The 20,608-nt window shown below is 42.2% G+C and overlaps 2 protein-coding genes across 2 annotated transcripts; both read left to right on the top strand.

The window, feature by feature from the left end:
• Nucleotides 1–207: 207 nt before the first annotated feature.
• On the top strand, nucleotides 208–2,570 carry acd (ACD shelterin complex subunit and telomerase recruitment factor). Its single transcript, XM_034132853.1, has one exon. The coding sequence runs from the start codon at nucleotides 517–519 to the stop codon at nucleotides 2,326–2,328; it is 1,812 nt and encodes a 603-aa protein (XP_033988744.1). The 5' UTR covers nucleotides 208–516; the 3' UTR covers nucleotides 2,329–2,570.
• Nucleotides 2,571–9,404: 6,834 nt separating this feature from the next.
• Nucleotides 9,405–10,916, top strand: foxl1 (forkhead box L1). The gene has a single exon (XM_034132907.1). It carries the CDS (start codon nucleotides 9,551–9,553, stop codon nucleotides 10,697–10,699), a length of 1,149 nt encoding a protein of 382 aa, XP_033988798.1. The 5' UTR covers nucleotides 9,405–9,550; the 3' UTR covers nucleotides 10,700–10,916.
• Nucleotides 10,917–20,608: the final 9,692 nt, after the last annotated feature.

Here is a 20,608-nt window from a genome sequence, read left to right as displayed (position 1 = left end):
CATGAATGCAACATCAGCTAGGCGGAAAGTGTATTGACGAGTGACGTTCCAATACATACACGTCTACTTGTGTGCCAGCATAATTGCAGATTAATTTATTGTATGCACAATTTATATTAGTTAAGTGATATGAGTGGCCTTTTATAACATGTTTTTGCAAACTAAGACCAAACATGTTTTCCTTTGATCATTTTCTAGATCTCAAATGGATGTGCGAAGTGGCAAATAAAATAAGCGGAACGGGACCATCAGACGAACCCACCAACACAAAGCCACCGAGAACAACGTTACACACGCCAATGCAATTTCCGCTGGCAGTCAAATCTCCTTAACTTGGTAATGTACACACTCTAAATAAAATGACTATGCAATGATAAAATAGTTAATAATTATTCACTGCATATAGCTCATGCAGATATTCTAGCGATGTGGTGATGCTTTGATGGAGGAACCAATGAGCATCGGATATGTTGCCAACGGAACAAAGCTGGGGACACTCTGTTTGAAACTACAGACATGAATCGAGGTGCTCGCAGCAGACTGCCTCCGTGGATAGAGAGTCTGGTCCTCAGCTATGGCAGGGAGGAGGGGGGCAGCGGCGGGCAGCTGAAGGCGCATGTCATCGGGGTGGGTGAGATGTCTCAGTCCCAGGCCCAGGGCTCCGAGGGCCCCACGAGGCTGCTCTTCCTGTCCGACGAGGAGCTGCAGATTCCTGCCATCCTCACAGCATCAGCCTGGGAGCATGTCCAGGAACAGGACGATCTTGAATATTTCACCAGCCTTGTGAACACCACAGTTCGCATCCACGACTACCAGCTGCAGTTTCACATGGCCCCGGAACTGACTAAATGCAGCTTCTTCTTATTAGTTGGAGAGCTGGCTACAACTGCTGCCGGTCAAGTAAAAAACACCCCCCCTGCCAGCACCAGCCAGCCCTCCATCAGGCTGAAGATCTGCCAGACATGGAGGGCCCTGCTGGCTCATCAGAAGACACAGGACTCTCAGATGAGCCAGTGGGGTGATCTGTCGGAGCTGCTGGGGGAATGGCAGCATGACTGTCTGCATGCTGTGCTTGGGGATGTTCGAGAGAGACTGATAGCAGCCAGCAGCCGCTCTAAGAGCCAGCAGCCCTCCACCTCAACTTACAACCCACTGCTGACCCCCCCAGACACAGTCACTGCCACACGCTGGAGTGTTGACAGGGTCCGATTTAAAGGAGTGAAACCTTTCCCCATTAAGTGTCTTCGCTTTCCAGAACAAGATGCTGAGCAGCTGCACACACAGTTACCTGTTGGAAGCAGGACAACCGGTGGAGTGTGTGCTGCCTCTGAGGACAGAAAGAGAGATTTACCTCAAGTCTTTAAAACTCTGCAGACCACGCAGCCTTCTGGTGACGATGATGCAGAGTGGGCTATAGCCAAGCCGGAAGTTGTAGAGAGAGACGCCAATGACAACTCACCTTGTCCTGTGGAGGACAGCATGTTACATGAGGACGGAATCACAGTGTTTATTGATAGCGACAGGCCTTTGTCCAACCCTTGGGACATTTTTCCTCCACCATGTGACACCTCATCATCCTCTGATGTGTCAACAGAAGCAACACCAAACCATTTGCCACAAAATCCCACTGCTACTGAATTTCAGTCTGATGATGGTGTAATCTTAACCAGCATGCAACAGCCTCTCCACAGTTTAAAGGATGCATCAGAGCTCAACAAAGAAGAGCACAGCTTCCTCCCTCCATACCAGAAAGATCCACACTCAACCAGCCTCCATGCCACTGCGACTCCTTCAACTTCCACTTCTGTGAGTCCACCACTGTCACACCTTATTTCTGCCACAGACAAACAGCACACACACACAGACACAGCACAACAAAATCTCCCAGCTTTGGACAAAGAAAGTCAGATTTTGTTCAAAAACATTAAGGGGACAAATGAGATAGTATATAGAAATGCAGAGAGAAAGAGAAGAGAGCCCACAGCAGAAGCCCTGACCACCTTAGTGGAGCAGAAGACTCGGATCAGTGGCAGCCCTCCATCTTGGCTCTTTGACGCTCAGACAGGCTCTGGGGCTGAAGAGGGGGGCAGTCACCAGCCGGCTCAAACTGTAGGGACTGTTTCCAGAAAGACAAAGAGTCCCACTGTTCACAGTGACGGCAGGCTTTTCTCTTACTCTTACCAAGTGTCTGGACAGAATCAGCAGGATTTCCGTGGATTCAGCGTCGCAGAGGCCCATCTGCACTGGGCCGTGAAATATCTTGTGGTTTCAAAGCAGACGGATCCTCCTCCCAACACATCAGTATCCTCTCAATCAAATGTCATCTGAAGTTCTAAGTATGTAAATTGTCAAAAAGATAAAAATAAATAAAGATATCTGAATGAAGACCCACATGCCAACTTTATGCTATCCCATGCAGATTTGGGCAGAAATCATACAGTTTCTTTCCATGCAGTATACATGTGTTATCACCTTTTCTGAAATGGTGTATTTGGATACTTCCGCAAACTAAACAGTCTTGGAATTGCATGAATTTGATATGACTGCATAGCTGAGACTCTAATTCACATGTGATAAAAGTAGTCCTCATATAGCCATTGCAATATAGTGAGGCTGTATAAAGAAATATAAAAAAGATATAAGATGATCGCACACTTTACAACCACTAACTGCAGCCTGAGGGATTATGTATATTGACATTAATGGGTTAGGGTTAGGGTTAGGGTTAAATCAAAGCCTTTTTGAAGTCTTACTGTAAAGGAATTTCTGAGCATTTTTGTTCATTCTTGAGTGGTAAACATTTTTTAAATGTAGCACCAAAACCCTGTAACAAATCATGCAACACGTTATGAGAAATAATAGAGCCTGGCATCATATCATTCCCTCATAATATTCCAAGCCCTCACACATTCTAAATCAAATTTGAATGGGCATCTCACCAAAACACAATGTTTATGACCAATATTAATACACAGAGCTGAGCTGCATCTCAAATCCATCTTCAGATTCCCAGCTTTAAGATGATGTAGGGTACTGTTGCGGTCAGTATATGTTTTGGTAATTGGATTTTCTTTTCACAAAAAGATATCAAAAAACAAAATACGAGTGGATATTTGATTTTCGTTTTAAAATTTAAAAAATAAACTTGAAATACAAGGCTTTGTTCTTTATCATGGTCAAAAAGGTATTAACTAAACTTAAAAAACGGGATGATTTTTATGTTCTACCTCTCAAAACAAAAAATAAAATTACTAGAAAACAGAAACAAAAAAACGCCAGTTTTTTCATATTCTGCTACCGGAAGTTGCTGTTTACAAAATAAGAGCGCAAATCAGTACTTTCCTATGTCGTATGGAGCTATTATCAGGGTCATAAGTTTTGATCATTCAAAAAAATACAAATTTATTTGAAAGTTCAAGTTTTTATCTTTTAACTTTGAAAAATACAATAATGTATTTAAAATTAAAATAAGTATTTGAAATAATTTTTCAGGTTGAATATTATTTTGATTCAGTTCAGCAATTATTTTGGATAAAATATTTATTTTCATATTTCACTTTTATACATATTTAATCAATATCAGATTCAAAACAATAATTTATTCAGTTTCACATATTTTTTCGCCTTCAGACATTTTTTCACTTTCAGATCTTTTTTTTCGCTTTCAAACTTGTGGCCCTGATGTTGCTTGGGGGCGGGGCTTACCAAAGAGTACTTTGGCATCCTGAGTGACAGCCCTCCCTCTGTCATGTTGCCTTCATGGATATTAGGTAGCGCGAGAAATAAAACTCAACACTTTCTATACACAATACTCCCGTGATTGGTGGTAAACAAAACTGATACAAGCGTCAAAGTTCCGTTAAGCGAGCTGTAGAGCATCGTAGTTGGCAACAATCGCGGTATAAGAGCAATAAACTGTGCTAGAATGTGAAATTACGTATCCGCAACGAGCCAGAGAGATACCGCAGGTCCTTCCTTCCTGCAGCGCATAGGGAGTAGCATGAAGCTGCAGCGTCGGAGACTGCAGTTTCAGGACCGCACTCCTAGGACCCTAGTTTTTCGTGACACTGCCACCTAGCGAGTAGGAGATATGAATATGAACGACAACGCACAGAGTGAAGTGCTTTTAAAGTTTTATTTGTTTAACATTAATAACAATTCCGGTGTCTTAAAATCAAGTGTGATTAGCTAACGTTAACTATGATAGTCTTAAAGGGCCCATGTCATGCTTTTCCGGTTATTACCCGTCCCCTTGTGTGTTATGAAGGTTTTTCTGCATGTAAACGGTCTGCAGAGTCACAAACCCTCAAAGTACACCCTGTAGCGAGTAAAACTCTTAACACAGAAAATACCTGTCTATGCTGCCCCAGAACGCCTCGTTGGAGATTTCTCTTTTTCCATTGTTTTCTTCCTGGGTTCTGTGACGTGTGAACACCCAGATCAACAACAAATGGAACAATCCGCGGAGCACCTCACACACCAGGATCCCTTGGCTAACTAACAGGGAGTCCCCATTGACTTGCATAGAGCTCCCTGAACGCTGGTAATAGACGAGTTGGGATCGCGGAGAAATGCTCTCCGCAGACCCATTCTCACAGCGTTATAAACCTTTTTCTTACTCAATATCAAGCCACACTTATTGTTTTTACTTCGGCTGTGAGTGTTTGTGTGTGCTCAGGATGAGTTTCGCTTGTTCTCGCTGTATCGCCGACCCGGAAACGTGTCCGCTCCTCGCAGCAGCAGCTCGCAGCAGCGGCAAGCAACAACGAGCCTCGCAACGAGCCTCGCAACGAGCCTCGCAACGTCCCGACCAATCAGAGCACACTGGGCTCACAGGGAGGGGGTGGCGGGAGCTCCAACAAGCCGTTTAGGACAGAGAGTGAATACCTGGTGAATATGCATACTATACAGAGATGCTGTATGAGAAACCAATGTGAGTTTGGAATGTTCATGTTCAAACAGTCGGTGATTTTTGCCGGACCTCTTTCCTGCAACGGCAGTTTAAACTGTATTTCCTTTCTCCTGTAATATGACTTGATAGCTTTAAACTCCGCACACTGAGCTCTGATTGGTCAGCAGGCGGTGCTTTCACTGAGTTGATCTCTTATCTGGAACCAGCTCCGGAGCAGGTTAGGTGTTCAGCATAAGTTACCATATGGAGATCTACCCCGGTAAGAAGTGAACCCGCATCGTAGGACCGAGTTAATCCTGAAGTTACCTCGCTAACTGCAAATCCTGCTTCGTAGTACAGGCCATAAATGGGTTTAGTGGGTGTCTAAACTCTAATACTAAAAAACACAGATGTTTTCTCAGATGAAATTGTACATTTGTCTCGAATATTTGAAGCTCTTTTACTTAACTTCAGAACAAAATAGTTGCATTGATTATTATTTGTCAAATTGTGTGTATAACATAACAACATAACACCCCTTTGGCTTTCATATGGAGATCTTAATATCAAACATAGTCCTACACAACCAGCTAGTTGCTATCTTTGTCAGTCTGCTGCTTGCTGTTAGGCAGATAGTGTTGAGTGTGCGTTGATCACAGTCACCTGATCCATTGTCAATGAAAATATTGATGAGTGCTTCAAAGGTAAAACAAGCTGGACACTTCATTTTATATTTAAGAAAAACGAAAAAACGATTAAATCACAGATTCCCATCCTGTACTGTTGCTATTCAGAGTAGAAGAATAGAAGGCTAGCACTCAATGCATGCTGGGAATTATGCTAATGTATAATCTATAGATCCTTTGAAAGATGTTATGAAGAGTTTACTGAACACTCAGCATGACATTTATTTGACTTATTAATGCAGGCCACAAGTCTCTCTCTGAAGAAGTCAGGAGAAATGGTTCTGAACAGGATTTTTTAGATTTAAGTTTTAAGTTATTTTTTATATGACAATAAAGATAAAAATATCGATTCTACCAAATGTCCACATGATGGAACTGTTATCATATAACTTTGCATTATCACTGGAGAGTAAAGCAGTTTTCTATTCCTCCAGAAGATGTCAGCAAATACCTCAAATACTAATACAAGAAGTAGCTGTTCATTTAAAAAAAACAAAAAACAACACATAATATATATTTATATATATATATATATATAATACATGTAATGTTAATATATAATGAATTTAATAATAGAACGCTAGTTCATCTTTATTCTGATACACACTGTGACTGTTGTAATAACAAAGCGAAGGCTCCGAGCTAGTTCAGGCAGTCAACTCGAGCACCAATGATACATTAACATGTGACGCGCCTCGTCCCTCTTACAACCAACCAAACACATTCTCCTAAACATGCCGCTCTATTTAAGCTGCCAGGTCTGCTGCCTCTGCCTCGCTAATGCTGCCACTGTGTTCATGTTGCTGCTGCTCGCCTGCCCCCCCCCCACCACCCCAGCTTCCACCCCAGCTTCCACCTGTAGGCTCGGGGGATAGTTATCTAATCATCACTCAATGTTATTTGTAAATCTGTGGAGTGATGAGGCCCGAGCCTAGACGCCACACTCAAACTATATGCTGCTTCTAATAAACATATTAAGAAACACGTGAGTTGTCTGACTGAAATTGGACATTTCTGACAACAATATATTGTCATAATTGTACAAGCCTATTGTGGACAGAGACCACTGGTAAAATAATGTCCTTCATGGTTAAATAGTTTGCACTGAGGTGTATGAAACTTTATTGATAAGGATTCCTAAAGTCATCCTCTGTTTTTGCTTGTTGTTCCTTCCTTGCATGTTGGAGCTTCACTCTGCATAATGATGCATGTAACAATGATGTCACATTCATCTGCTAAGAGGGAATGTCTGTCTTCTCACACATTAAATGTACAAACATGATGTTGTGACAACTTTGGAAGCAACATATACAAGTGTGAAGGGAGAACTCCCCTTCCACCATGAAATGAGGAAGGACCTTTCTGTGAAGAAAAACATGTTGTTCATAAAAAGGAAAATATTTGCATATTCGTACATTTTGGAATTTAACTGCAGGGGCATTAGCTGTCAATTTGATTAATTTTAGCCAGATTATTCGAAACAAAATAGAAAAAACAAATAAGACAATTTATTATTAAAATCGGAATTTTTTTTGTAAAACACGCCTGGAGGGAAACTAACGATAGACTGAGATGAGCACGTCACACAGCGAAGCATGAATAAACTTGGAGCATGCAAAGTGGGGAATACATTTGCAAGATCGTTGACATTTTCGAAAGAAATGATGAGCTCCCCCTCTAAGGTCATGATTAGTTAGAACTGTTAGGTCACAGGCTGACCCTTTGCACATCCTTTAAGAGTACAGTGAGCTGTGACGCTGAATTAAAACATGAAAAACAGTAATCTATCGTTAATTAATTTGAATCATTAAGGGGTTTAAATGTTAATCATGATGTGCACAAGTCAGTGTTGTTAGTTGTATGGTGTCCAACATTTTAAAAAAAACATGGAGCTTGGTAAATGAAAACTCTTGACCTGAGTGCATGTGTGCTACAGCCTTGGTGTTTATCAGCCGCTCCAAAGCTGCTCACATTATGCTCCAATACAGCTGATGCGCTCTTGTATTAATATCACTTAACATGTGTCTTCTACATTCTACAGAAAGGTCTTCCCAGCAGCTGCCCAGGAAATGGGTTAAAATCCTGTACACGTCTGATACCCGTTACATGTTAGTTTCTGGGTTTTTTGTGCTAATGAATCACCATTTGCTGAGAGAAACAGAGAAAAGACCAACTTCTGAGTTTATCCACTGAAAGCTTCAAACCCCTAATGTAAGCAGGGGCCAGCTGTGCGCACTTGTAAAGTTGTTATAATCCTCCTTTGACCTATAAACAGGAAAATACATAATATAAAGCATCATGCTGAAACTACAAATAACACTGTCCATGTTGTCCTTGTAAGGCAATACCTTTCTTAGTGCCTTTCTGCAGCTTCCCAATGGGCATCAAAACACATTTCATTTAGCTCAGCTGTGATACAAATAGAGCCAAAATCTACAACATGCAGCCCAGCAGCTCATACATTCTGTGTGTGTGATCAGTGTGGTTTTTTTAATTTTGATGACAACATGTTTTCAGGGGACCATCCAACCACCCAATCTCCTCACATGCTCTTTTTGGACTGTATGTTGACTGTATGCTCTTTATGCTTATTATTCAACTTAGATCAAAAAGTCATAAGAACAGAGGGGCCATCAATAACAAACATGTTCATATGGCCTTTATGAAGCTAATGATGTCCAGTTTCTGGTTGAGATGTGTGTTCAGTTCATATTGAGTTTGTGCTGCTGGCCAATACATTATTATGCATGGTGCAAAAATTATGATGGGGGTAAAAATATATATATATTAGTTATTGATCCGGATGGTGTTTGAGCTGATAATTGTTTCAATTTCCATTACTCTTATTTTTTAAAACAATGACCACAGAGTGAAATGTTGGCTATTTCTGCTCTACAACAGAGGCCTTTTTTATTTTTGAAAGATAAAAGAAGATAAAGGTACACCAGAACCTTTTAGATACGTATTGCTTTGTGTAATTTAGCATTATGTGTTTTATGTGTCATCGCCTGTATAGCTGAGCTCTGTCCTTGTGTACGTTTTAATCGTGCCCTGCCCAGGGACTGCAAGATCAAAGTGATGTTTAATATTGCATGACCATGTCGAAGTTTTACAGTCCACCGTTGCTGATGATACATTTGATTTGAGTCTAAATTATATTTTAAATCCCTCATGTATGACTAAGATATACCGGTAATGGAAATTATAAGTGAATCGTTCAATACAAATCTGAAAGGAAAATCTAACATTTTACAAAACTTCATGGCGTATGAACAAAGAAAAGCTATAATAAAAATAATAGGATAATGATGAAAAATGCATATAAACCAGCTGAGGTTGTGGCATCGACTTGTGATAATATCCCGTCAGTCATCAATGACTGTGTCCTCAGTTCTTTGGATACAAGTGTTTTGGGGCCTGACACGAGGTAAAAGAAATTGTTAAAGTTATTTTCACTTTTATACACTTTATTTTCATTTGAGCAAACCCAAAGCAACTCCCATAAAGACTCCGCAGTGTTTGCTTGTTCTCTCTGTGTGAGCAACTCTCAGCGTCAGGGTGGACGTGATATTTCAAACAGCACATCAGTGCGTTTATGTATTGGGTGCCCGGAATTTTTTCCAAATAAACACAGCTTGATTCGACCTGGGTGGGCAGACTTATCAAGCGACTAATTCTATAAACAGATGAGGAAATAACCCGCCACCTCATTGGTTGTTAGGAAAAGAGGGGGAACATAAGGGAGTTTCAGTGCAATGAAATTTTAATTAATGTGGGTGGGCTGAGAACACCACCGACTGTTTATGATGGACAATTTATTTCCCAGTGCAAAGTCAACACAACACAGCAAACGTAAAACAATTATTAACATTTTCTGGGGTCCTCATGAGGCTGGGGAGTCAGTCGGTGGAGGAGAGCAGCTCCGGGAGACGGCTCAACTTTACCCAGGACACACTCCAGCCTCCCCGGCGTCATGACGCTCTACCACGGCCGCCTGCCCTCTCTAGGAGTGCCATCTTCGGCTCTGAGTCTCTCCGGTGCTTCGCTCATTTATCTCTATGGAGGGGACAGCGCAGGGGTCGTGCCCGCTGCCTTGAGTTTCCTGCCGGCCCGCCAGGAGCCCCCGCAGAAGCCCCCCTACAGCTACATCGCGCTCATCGCCATGGCCATCAAGAGCGCGCCGGAGCAGCGCGCCACGCTCAGCGGCATCTACCACTTCATCATGGACCGCTTCCCCTTTTACCACGACAACAAGCAGGGCTGGCAGAACTCCATCCGGCACAACCTGTCGCTGAATGACTGCTTCATCAAGGTACCCAGGGAGAAAGGCCGGCCGGGGAAAGGCAGCTACTGGACTCTGGACACCAAGTGCCTGGATATGTTTGAGAATGGCAACTACCGTCGGAGGAAGAGGAAGGCGAAGAGTCAGCAGGATGCCATGGAATCCAAAGCCGGTGGACACAAACGTACCAAGGGCCCGGGGCCATCCAGGGACCCCCAGTCCTCCCATAAGCACCGGACTGGCCCGGGGATAGCGGAGGATCCAGCGAGGCACCATGCAGAGAGAGTGGAGACACAACCTGACACAAAAGCGGTGCTGGTCGAGCTGAACCAGGCTGAGCTGTCACAGCACCCCCCCAAACTGAGACCTAATGGGTCCCCCAACAGAGACGCTCTTGCATGCACCGGAAGGAAGCTGGACGCCCCTCAGCCTGGGACATGTCCCGCTCCAAGACATTCTGCCTGGTGGATGTACGGCGAGCCAGAGGGAAGCCTGTCAGCGGTCAGCGGGAGAGGAGAGGAGAGGAGCCCGATCTGCGCCGTCTGGAGCGCAGGCACCACAGTCCCGGCTGCAGTAGCACAGCACAGACCCAGAGAAACGGTACCGAGCAGGGACAAATCGAAAGGTTTCAGCATCGAGAGCATCTTATCGAAAAGTGAAGACCAAGCGCGCGGAAGCATCCTCGATTTGTCCGCGGACACGTGCGCAGAGCGTGGAAGTCCCGCGTTCAGTTCTTCCGTTGTGCTCGGCACGCGACCACATCAGCTGTACCACATGGGATTCCCCTTCTGCTCCTACCTGTCACTCACATACCCCGACAAAGTGCTGCATCTGAAATGAATATTTCTCTTTTCATTAATGATGATGAAAACATTTTGTGGGTTTTTCTGACAATCAGTAAAGAATATTGAGCGTTAGGACTGGGCCTGTGATGCACTCAGCACAATGTGAGAATAACATTTAATATTCAGATATAGTTTTTCATCATACTGCTTTGCTTTGAATTCCATGTGCCACAACGTTTAGGATAGTTAAAAAAAAAAGATTTATTTAAAGATTTGAGTACAAATAATTTGCTACGATAATATTTGTTGCTATTTGAATTGAATTTGTCTTATGATTAAAAGTTGTTTTTATAAAACAGATAACCTTCACATTTCTTCATCTTTTTTTCATCCCATAATGTTTTAAAGAATGCCAGGCCTTGTCTAGACTGAGCCTTGTTCAGTTTGGCATAGATTTACTTATTATTTAAATAATAACATTTATCAGAAGGGTTTGAAAAGAAATAGAAGTTTGTTCACATAATCTTTTTGTGTAGTTGTCTAATCTTCAAATTAACATAATCAGAATCATCATTACATAAATAAAGTCACGGGTCACCAATTCAGGTACCACTTTACAATAAGACTACCCTTATAAAGGGCTTACAAATAGTTTGTAATTCATTTATGAATTAGGTTGTGAACACTTTATAAATCATTAATAAGCTTTTATAAGACATGAGATAAACAGGGCAACTGTGACCGGTTGCTTGCTAAATAGTGAGCCCACATTTATCTGTACTGCTAAGCTTTGGCTACTTAGCTTACTTCGTCTTCTTCATCAGCCAGCATCCTTGGTATCTGTTGTTCACCGAGTTGATTCTCCCCCCATCTATCTTGATGTTTCTTGGCATCTCTTATGACCATCTATGAATGAGTTACTAACATTTATAACTGCCAAGAGGGAGCCTTATTGTAAAGTGTAAAACACATTCCCATTTATTAATGAGTTACTACCATATCATTGGTAAAAGGGAGCCTTATTGTAAAGTGTGAAACACATCACCATCTATTGATGAGTCACTAACATTTATAACTACTGAAAGGGTGCGTTGTTTTTAAGTTTAATACACATGTCCATTTATGAATGAGTTATAACATTCACGCTTACCTAATTTTTCACATGAAATGCAAAGTAAGATGCAACAGAACCAAGCAAAACATTGTATTCACACATGAAGAAAATCAGGACTCAAAGTAATGACTGTGTTTAGTATGACTGATACACATATTTAAACATAAAAGCTTTTCTCAGATATAAGTGAAAGACTTGGACATAATGGTACTCAGACTGGAAAGGCTTTGTGTATATCCTTGAACAAGCGTCCAAGCAGTCCATCAGGGTGAGCTGAGCCAAGCCAAGATGACCATTCAAGACCCTTGAGGTGTTCCTCCAACAAACTCTCTGTACGGTCTCCTCTCAGTCTACGGACATGTCCTTTGACGGTCGACCAAGCTCTTTCATTATGTTGGGTATGACTGCCAGTCTGGGGGTTCACACACCACCTGCTGTGGTTTACGGTGTAGTGGTTGTACCCCATGTTACTCAGCACTCTCCTGTATGCCCTGCACTCATCACTAATAATGCTACTTCCTGACTTAACATGCCGTCTAATCAGAGGGACAAGGTGGCATCTTGATCCTTTCTCCACTAGTTTCAACACTAGTCTCCGCCTTTTGTCTTTAACTCCCATCATTCCGAAGACCCATTTCTTCCTTCTCCAGGTATGTCCAAAGCGTCCACATGCATACTAACAAAAAGTAAATCATAACATCATCTTAGTTAACAGCAAAATGCACACAAGTTACAGTAAAAATTGTTGCACATTATGTTTCAAAATGCCATACTTGTTTATGAGGTGCATTGTATAACATCATTTAAGGATAATTATACAGTAATGGTACATATTGATTTAAAAAAAAAAAATTGTATTCTCTTGTACAAGAAAGCCCAGTCTATAACTGCCGAACATAGGAACTGGGTACAGTACCTTCTCCCAGACACAAATACTCAAATAAAATAGTTTACTTTATCAGCATTGGTATTACTATTTATTACCAATTTGGTAATACAATTAATAAAAAGAACACGGTTTGGGTTCGTTCTTCAGATGACTGTGACGTTAACGTGTAAGCTCAATAATGAACTCCAGCTCAACCAACCATATTGTAATATCTAAGTAATCATCTGGAAATATGACATTAATAATTGTAATATACACACATCTTATTGTGAGGTTGATTTCACATACACTACGCCACTCTTCAACACTACTTTGACGTTAGCTTGTCTACATAATCGATCATAGCAAATTTAAATTAACCTTAGCGATGCATAAGCATGAAGAATAGTCCACAAGGCACCAGCACAACAAACACGGCCGAGTTCAAGTTATGTTCCCCGGATGAGTTGAGCAGGCTGAGTCCCTGTAGCATCACGGAGCTGCTAGCAGATCGACAGGAAGTTAACAACAGCATAACTTTAAGGCTTAATATAACTTAAACAAATTATAAATGGTAGTAACTCATTAATAAATGGTGATTTGTTTAACACTTTACAATAAGGCTCCCTTTTTCCAATTATACATGGTTGTAACTCATTAATAAATGGGAATGTGTTTTACACTTTACAAGGCTCCCTTTTACCAATTATAAATGTTAGTAACTCGTAAATAAATGGTCATAAAGAGATGCCAAGAAACATCAAGATGGATGGGGGGAGAATCAACTCAGTGAACAACAGATACCAAGGATGTTGGCTGATGAAGAAGACGAAGTAAGCTAGGTAGCCAATATAAGGCTTAGTCATCTTGCCTTATAAGGGTAGTCTTATTGTAAAGTGGTACCCAAATTCAATATGAGCAAACATTCAAAGATGAAGACAGTTCAGAACATGGAGGACAGTTGTGACTCTCATGAATCCTCCCTGAAGGAGTGCTGCGTTCAGTTGTCAAATGTGAACGGTTGGATTCACACGTTTCAGTCATTCCCATAAATAACCTGTTTCAATGTCAATTAATCTGTATTATATCTGCACTATAACTGAGGTGCACCTCACATATAATGTATTTTAATACTGGCAATACTGACTCTTACCATGTTGAGAGCGGCAATGCTTCGTCTGACCCAGAAGGAAATCTAAAGGTCCACGAACTAGCTCTGCTTCAGTGTTTAACCACATGTTGTGTTGTTCCTTGGTTGGAGTTTACTGCATAGGAGATAGACCAACAGATGCAAATTATTTTATATCAGACAGTTCTGAAGGTCAAAAATAAACGTTCCCCCTCTAAATCCAGTCAAGTTTGAAAAAGCCTTAGTGTCTTTTTATGTTTCTATTTTTCTAATCTTATACGGTCTGATGGCTTTTACAGTCCTAAATGAGCCTTTCTGAGCTTTCATTTGTTGAAGAATGACACCTGCATGAAATCAGAGGGCTCTGCTGACAGCATCATTACAAACAGAGCAGCCATGTCTAAATATAGGCCTCTAGCTTCCACACACGTCTCCTGAAAAAGCTGGACTGTGCGGGGCCCAAGCTCTGCAAATCAGGAATGTTTGTTGAAATAAATAAACTTCCCCACATTTGAGCAGAGGAACTCACAATCACAAGCATTTCCTGTGTATAGGATTCTTTTGTTCAGACGTGTAAATAAAACATCTGAAGGGAAGGAATGGAGGCGAGGAAGGAGAAAGAAGGATCAGTTTAACGGAACACTTTGTCTCTGGGATTCCGGAGCATTTCATTTGAATACATGAAGCTCTCTAATTGGCTCCACTGGCTCTTCATCCTCCAGTGATCTCTGAAGTCTTCTCAAAGCTAAGTGAGTTAATAAATGTTAGTCATCTGATGGTTTCTGTTGGAACAGTAACAAATCCTCATGGGAAAGCAACTCAGACAAAAGGGAAATCCTCTCACTTTTATTTGTAATCTGAAAACAAACTGATCACAGATCTGTAACATGCAGCAGCAACACAGCCGGCTGCAGAGACATTCTGGAGTATGCTCAGTTTATTAATTAGAGCAAATCTCTTCTTAATGTAGTTTCTTATCGTTTCGCCTGTTAGATTTAAGACATCTTCCAAAGCAAGTGACATTTTTATTTAACTGCTATTGGTCCAAAATGTATTTTCCTAATTGAAACAGTTCTAAGGCCTATTTTGACCAATTTGTATGCACTCATTTGTATGCAAATCTGTGTTGTGTGTTTTCCCCTTCGCCGTTCCTTTTTTGGTACAAATGTCTCTCATCATTATGTCATTTGTAATCTGGCTAGCTATGTATTTTATATCTCTGGCCCCTTTAAATGTTAAACGTTGCTGTATTTCTAGCTGCCTGCATCTCGCTGACTGTCTGGATCTCAATTGTTTGTTTTCCGAACAAAAAATCCATAAAACAGTTGCATTGCTGTATTCTCTTGATTAAACTTCAGTCTTATTTTTCTTTACTTTAAAAATAAAGTGTGTGCTTATGACTTGAAGTTCCAGTACTACAAGTTTAAATATCACACTTGTAGTTTGAAAACTTACCAGTATGATTCAACTTGTATTAATTACTTAAAAGCTTTAGCAAAAATCGATAGCTGATAGTTTTTTTGCTGTGTTTTGCTTATAAAACTTAAAGTTCAGTGCTGTTAAGAGGGAAGACAGAGTAAGTGATCTCCTCTACATCCTGTGTGGAGCTCCTTTGGGAACCTGCAGTTCTGTTCTGAGCTGAACACCTTCATCATGACAGAGCCTCTCTGCCACAGAGTTAAACTTTGGAAAGTGTCATTGCCGGCTCAAAGCTGCATAACAGTCTCAATGGTTCAAAAGGCCTCCTAATCCATGTGTTTATTATATTTTTTCACTCTCTACATAAACCGGCTGCACTTGTCCAAATACACACTCAGCACAGAGGGAGGGCAGGGCCTTGATGGAGATTGATGGGCTCGGTTCAGGCCACATTAGCTGCTAATCAAGTTAGGTTTCCTGGCACAGAGCTCTATACATCATTATGTGCCTCACATTTCCTGCAGATCAGGACTGATGCTGTTCACAACCTCACACAGAGACATGCATACAGAGCATGAACATCTGTAACGTATCATGACATTAAATAAAAAGGATCTTCACACAGTATGCTGTTTCTGAGGCTGCATCATCCTGCAGCTTCTTTCATTTGTTACCAATCTGTATATGTCAATTATGGTTTGGCTTAAAGTCACAGTTGCTCTTGTAAGAAACATTTAAAAAATGAAACTAATTACGTCTGTTAAACTAAAGCCCCTATGAAACAAACATCAGTACTTTAATGTTCTTCAGAATCAGAATCAGAATACCTTTATTCGTCCCACGGAGAGGAAAACAGCCAAAGACAGCTTAATGTTAACTAAGAAGCATGCATAACAAAATATTAAAGATATAGCAGCCAGGTATATATTGCACAGTTATTAACAGCATATATATATATATATATATATATATATATATATATATATATATATATATATATATACATATATATATATATACATATATATATATATATATACATATACATATATATATATATATATATATATATATATATACATATTGCACATATTGCACATTGGTATTTAACAACAAGGGGTGTTTGCATAGTCTGTGGTGTTGTGAGTGTGGGGGTCTACCAGGGGCTGTGCTGGTTATATAGTCTGACCGCTGCAGGAAGGAAGGACCTGCGGTATCTCTCCGTGCGACAGGTGGGGTGCAGCAGCCTGTCGCTGAAGGAGCTGCACAGTGAGGACAGGGTGTCCTGGAGGGGGGGGGGGCACATTGTCCAGCAGGGAGGACAGCTTGGCGGCCACTCTCCTGTCTCCCACCACCTCCACAGTGTCCAGAGGACTCCTGTCTCCCACCACCTCCACAGTGTCCAGAGGACTCCTGTCTCCCACCACCTCCACAGTGTCCAGAGGACTCCTGTCTCCCACCACCTCCACAGTGTCCAGAGCACTCCCCAGGACAGAGCTGGCCTTCCTTACCAGTCTGTTCAGTCTCTTCCTGTCAGCAGCAGAGATGCTGCTGCCCCAGCAGACCACACCATAGAAGATGGGTGAGACCACCACAGAGTCATAGAAGGTCTGCAGGAGGGCCCCCTCACCCCAAAAGCCCTCAGTCTCCTCAGCAGGTACAGTCTGCTCTGTCCCTTCTTGTATAGAGCAGCAGAATGATCAGTCCAGTCCAGTTTATTGTTCAGATGAACACCCAGGTATTTGTACGATTTCACAATCTCTATGTCCGCTCCCTGGATGTTCACTGGTGTAGTGTTGGCGCCTTCTGAAGTCCACCACTAGCTCCTTGGTCTTCCCTGTGTTGAGCTGGAGGTGGTTTCTCTGGAGGTGGACCTCTGGCACCAGAGGGTGAAGTCCTGCGTCAGTTCCCTGTACTCCCTATCGTCCTCGTTGGAGATGAAGTCAACGATGGCGCTGACACTGACACTCCCGGGTCCTCACGTACTGTGGGCGGTTGGTGAGGTAGTCCAGGATCCAGGAGGTAAGCTGGTGATCCACCCCCAAGAGCTGCATCTTGTCTCCCAGGAGCGGGGGCTGGATGGTGTTGAAGGCACTGGAGAAATCGAAGAGCATGATCCTCACAGTGCCCCCAGCCGTCTCCAGGTGGGAGAGGGACCTCTGCAGCAGGTAGATGCTAGATCATCCACCCCGATGGCAGGCTGGTAGGCGAACTGCAGCGGGTCCATCGATGGGCTCCCAAGGGGCCGAAGGTGCCCAAGGACCAGCCTCTCCAGGGCCTTCATCAGCTGTGATGTCAGCGCCACCGGCCGGTAGCTGTTGAAGTCCTTGGGGTGAGGGGTCTTTGGCACAGGTACCACACAGGACGTCTTCCACAGTTGAGGTACCCTCCCTTGCTTCAGGCTCAGGTTGAATAGAAGCTCCACAATCCCACACAGCTGGTCCGCACAGGATTTGAGGAGCCTCGAGCTGATGCCATCTGGACCCGCCGCCTTCCTCGCCTTACACTTCTGCAGCTTTCTCCTCACCTGGTTGGTTGTGAGGGACAAGGTGTCGTCAGCGGGTGGGGGGGTTGCGGGGGGAGAAGAAACAGGAGCTGGTGTGAGAGATGTCTGTGAGCTGATGGTCGGGGGCTGAGTAGAGGTGGGAGAGTTACTTCAAGTTATGCTTTCTACCAGCTGACCCATCAAGTTCAAAATGGTCAAAAACATCTTAATTAACAAAATATGATGTTTTCAACTTAAATGTGACTGATTATTAAAAGGAGAAGGAAACAATGCAGACTAACAAAGAATATGATTAAAATAGTTGAATGATTTGATAGATAAGAAAGAAACAACAAAACAGCTTTACACAGGGTTTAGCTTGAGAAGATATTAGTCAACCCCTCACAGCTACATTAACGTGGCCTTCAATATCATGGAGAGGAAAACATCATTCGTTTTTACATTCATTTAAATAAGACTAAATCATCTTTGTGTGTCTTTAAAAAAGCGCTATATCAATTAATGTAGATGTTTTATCCTTTTTGAACTGATCACATGACAATTTACACCTTAAAAAGAGCAACAATTGACATGGACATTCATGTCTTTCCCTCTCATTAGTTATTTTAGGAATCCTTTAAGATTGGTCCAAATGTGGGTCAGACTGAACCGAGGGAAGACCACACATGGAGCTGTGACTGAACATCTGTTTACTGCTAGAGGAGAAAACAAACAGGATGAAGCTGTGCAGGAAGCCTACAGTCAGACAGACAGGTGAGCTGACCGACCCCCCCCCCTAGGTCTCTTTATTACTGTGTCCCATCAAAAGATCAAAAAGAAGTTCCACCATGAGTGTCACCTGAGCGCAGGACAAAGGGGGCAGTAATTGGGGAGGAAGCCATTGCCCCCCCCCTATGGTGTTTTGGCTGGTGGGATCCCAAGATGACCTCTAGTCATCACCATATATAAACAATATATGTCAGTTTATTCATCGTGCTTTGTCTCTCATATTTGATGGTTAGTTTACTTGCAGTCTCTAGCTGTTGTCTTTTTTTCCGCCTGTTAGGCGAAACTGTTAATTATATTTTATACCTGCATATTCAATACACACACACATGGTCAAAGTCAGCAATCGAAAAATTACTTTTCTTTAAAGGGGACCTATCATGCAAAATGCACTTTTGTACGTCTTTTATACATGAATATGTGTCCCCGGTGTTCCAGGGAACTCACCAAGTGTCAGAAAACACAACCCTCTCTATTTTCCTCCATACCCAAATCTCTAAAAAAGGGGCTGCAACGGATCTGATAAAAACTGATCCAGATTTGAACACTGTCCTGACGTCAGGACGGTGGCGCTACGGCTATTGGGCCAACTCTCCACCTATCAGGGGAATGTGGGGTTGGGCCACGGCCGGCCATTGCCGCTCGGAAGCGCTGGAGACGCTGTAGTACATATGCCAGGCCTGTAAGTGGCGCTGTAGTCTGCCACAAAAGCAGCGAAGAAGACTTCCAGCGCATGGTTACCATGGTTACCCTTCTGTTTATTCTCCGCTGTGGCTTTCTTTCTCCCTCCCCGAGGCAAGCGTTTGCTCCTGCTGCTTTAATTCAATGCAATCCCTCCCCGTCGAGGCAAGCACTGTAATTCTCTCCAGTTAGTCCACCAGCAGATGACAAACACCCACCTCTCCGCCTCTTCCAAGGAACGAGGGGACCGTGCGGCAGAGTTTCAGTTTCTTTCGCCGGTCAAGATGTCCGTTAAAGTTTAAATCTTCCGGACAAAATTAGAAAAGTGCCGGTCAAAGGTCTTCTTTGTTATTTATTGAGCTTTAAAACAAATGAATAACGACTCTATATAATAAAACACGGAGGACGGAGATCTCTTTTTCTCCCCCTCTTCTGACAGCCCAGCAGCTGATCAGAGCACGTCTCCCCTCTCCTGCAGGGGGGCGTGGTCAGCAGAATCAGACCCGTAGACAGCAAACAGCACATAGAGCGAAATGAGGCATGGCTAAAATGCATGATCTGTTTGGTATTTTGAAAACAGAAACGTATAAATATACCTTATATAGGTATGGCCCTACAATATATCATTTAAATATAGCATGATAGGTTTCCTTTAAGTAAAGTATACCACTTTTAAAAAAACATTCTGTGATAAGTAAATGTCCTGCATACAAAATCTTACTTAAGTAAAAGTAAAAAAGTATCAGCATAAACCATAAAAAAGTACCTTTATATCATATATATTAAATTACTGCATTATATTTAATGATGCATTAATGTGTTCATCACAGCTGGTAAAGGTGGAGTTCATTTTAATTACTTGATATATTGCTGCTTGATATTTGAACCAGTAATGATATGACAATGTTTCTTTATTAGTGGTTTATATTTGGTTTTAGCTAATAATCTGCATCTGTAAAGTAACTTATAACTAAGGCTGTTAAATACATGTGAAGGACTACAATTACAATATTGACTTTTTCAAATGTAGTGGAGTTAAAGTATACTGTACAGTAGCATACAATCAAAGTACAAGTTCCTCGAAGTTCACTTGAGTAAATTAACTTTATTACATTCCACCCCTGGTCGTAGTGCAATACACAGAAACAAGTATTTATTTCATTTCAAGTGTGTTGCAGTCAAAGCTGGAAACTAAACCCTAAAGACCAAACGTTGTCCATCCTGCAGACGATGGCGTCATGCTGGACTAACGAGGCGACTCCCCCCTCAAACTCTGCTCTCATCAAACTTTTCAACATTCTGCTGCTTTGCTTTCACGAACTGTAAATAAATACTCAGTCTCATGAGGCTTGTGTGTATATGTATGCGTGTATACGAACACTGGCAGAAGGACTTGTACACAGCAGCAGGATTACCACCCCCACACTGGGACCACCCTGAAATTAACACTTAATCCAGGAGGAAGTGGAGCTGCACCACAGG

Source organism: Trematomus bernacchii, unplaced genomic scaffold (genome assembly GCF_902827165.1).
Source record: "Trematomus bernacchii unplaced genomic scaffold, fTreBer1.1, whole genome shotgun sequence".
Lineage (NCBI taxonomy): Eukaryota > Metazoa > Chordata > Actinopteri > Perciformes > Nototheniidae > Trematomus > Trematomus bernacchii.
The sequence above is the reverse complement of the archived record's forward strand: the minus strand, read 5'-3'. Positions and strand labels throughout refer to the sequence as shown.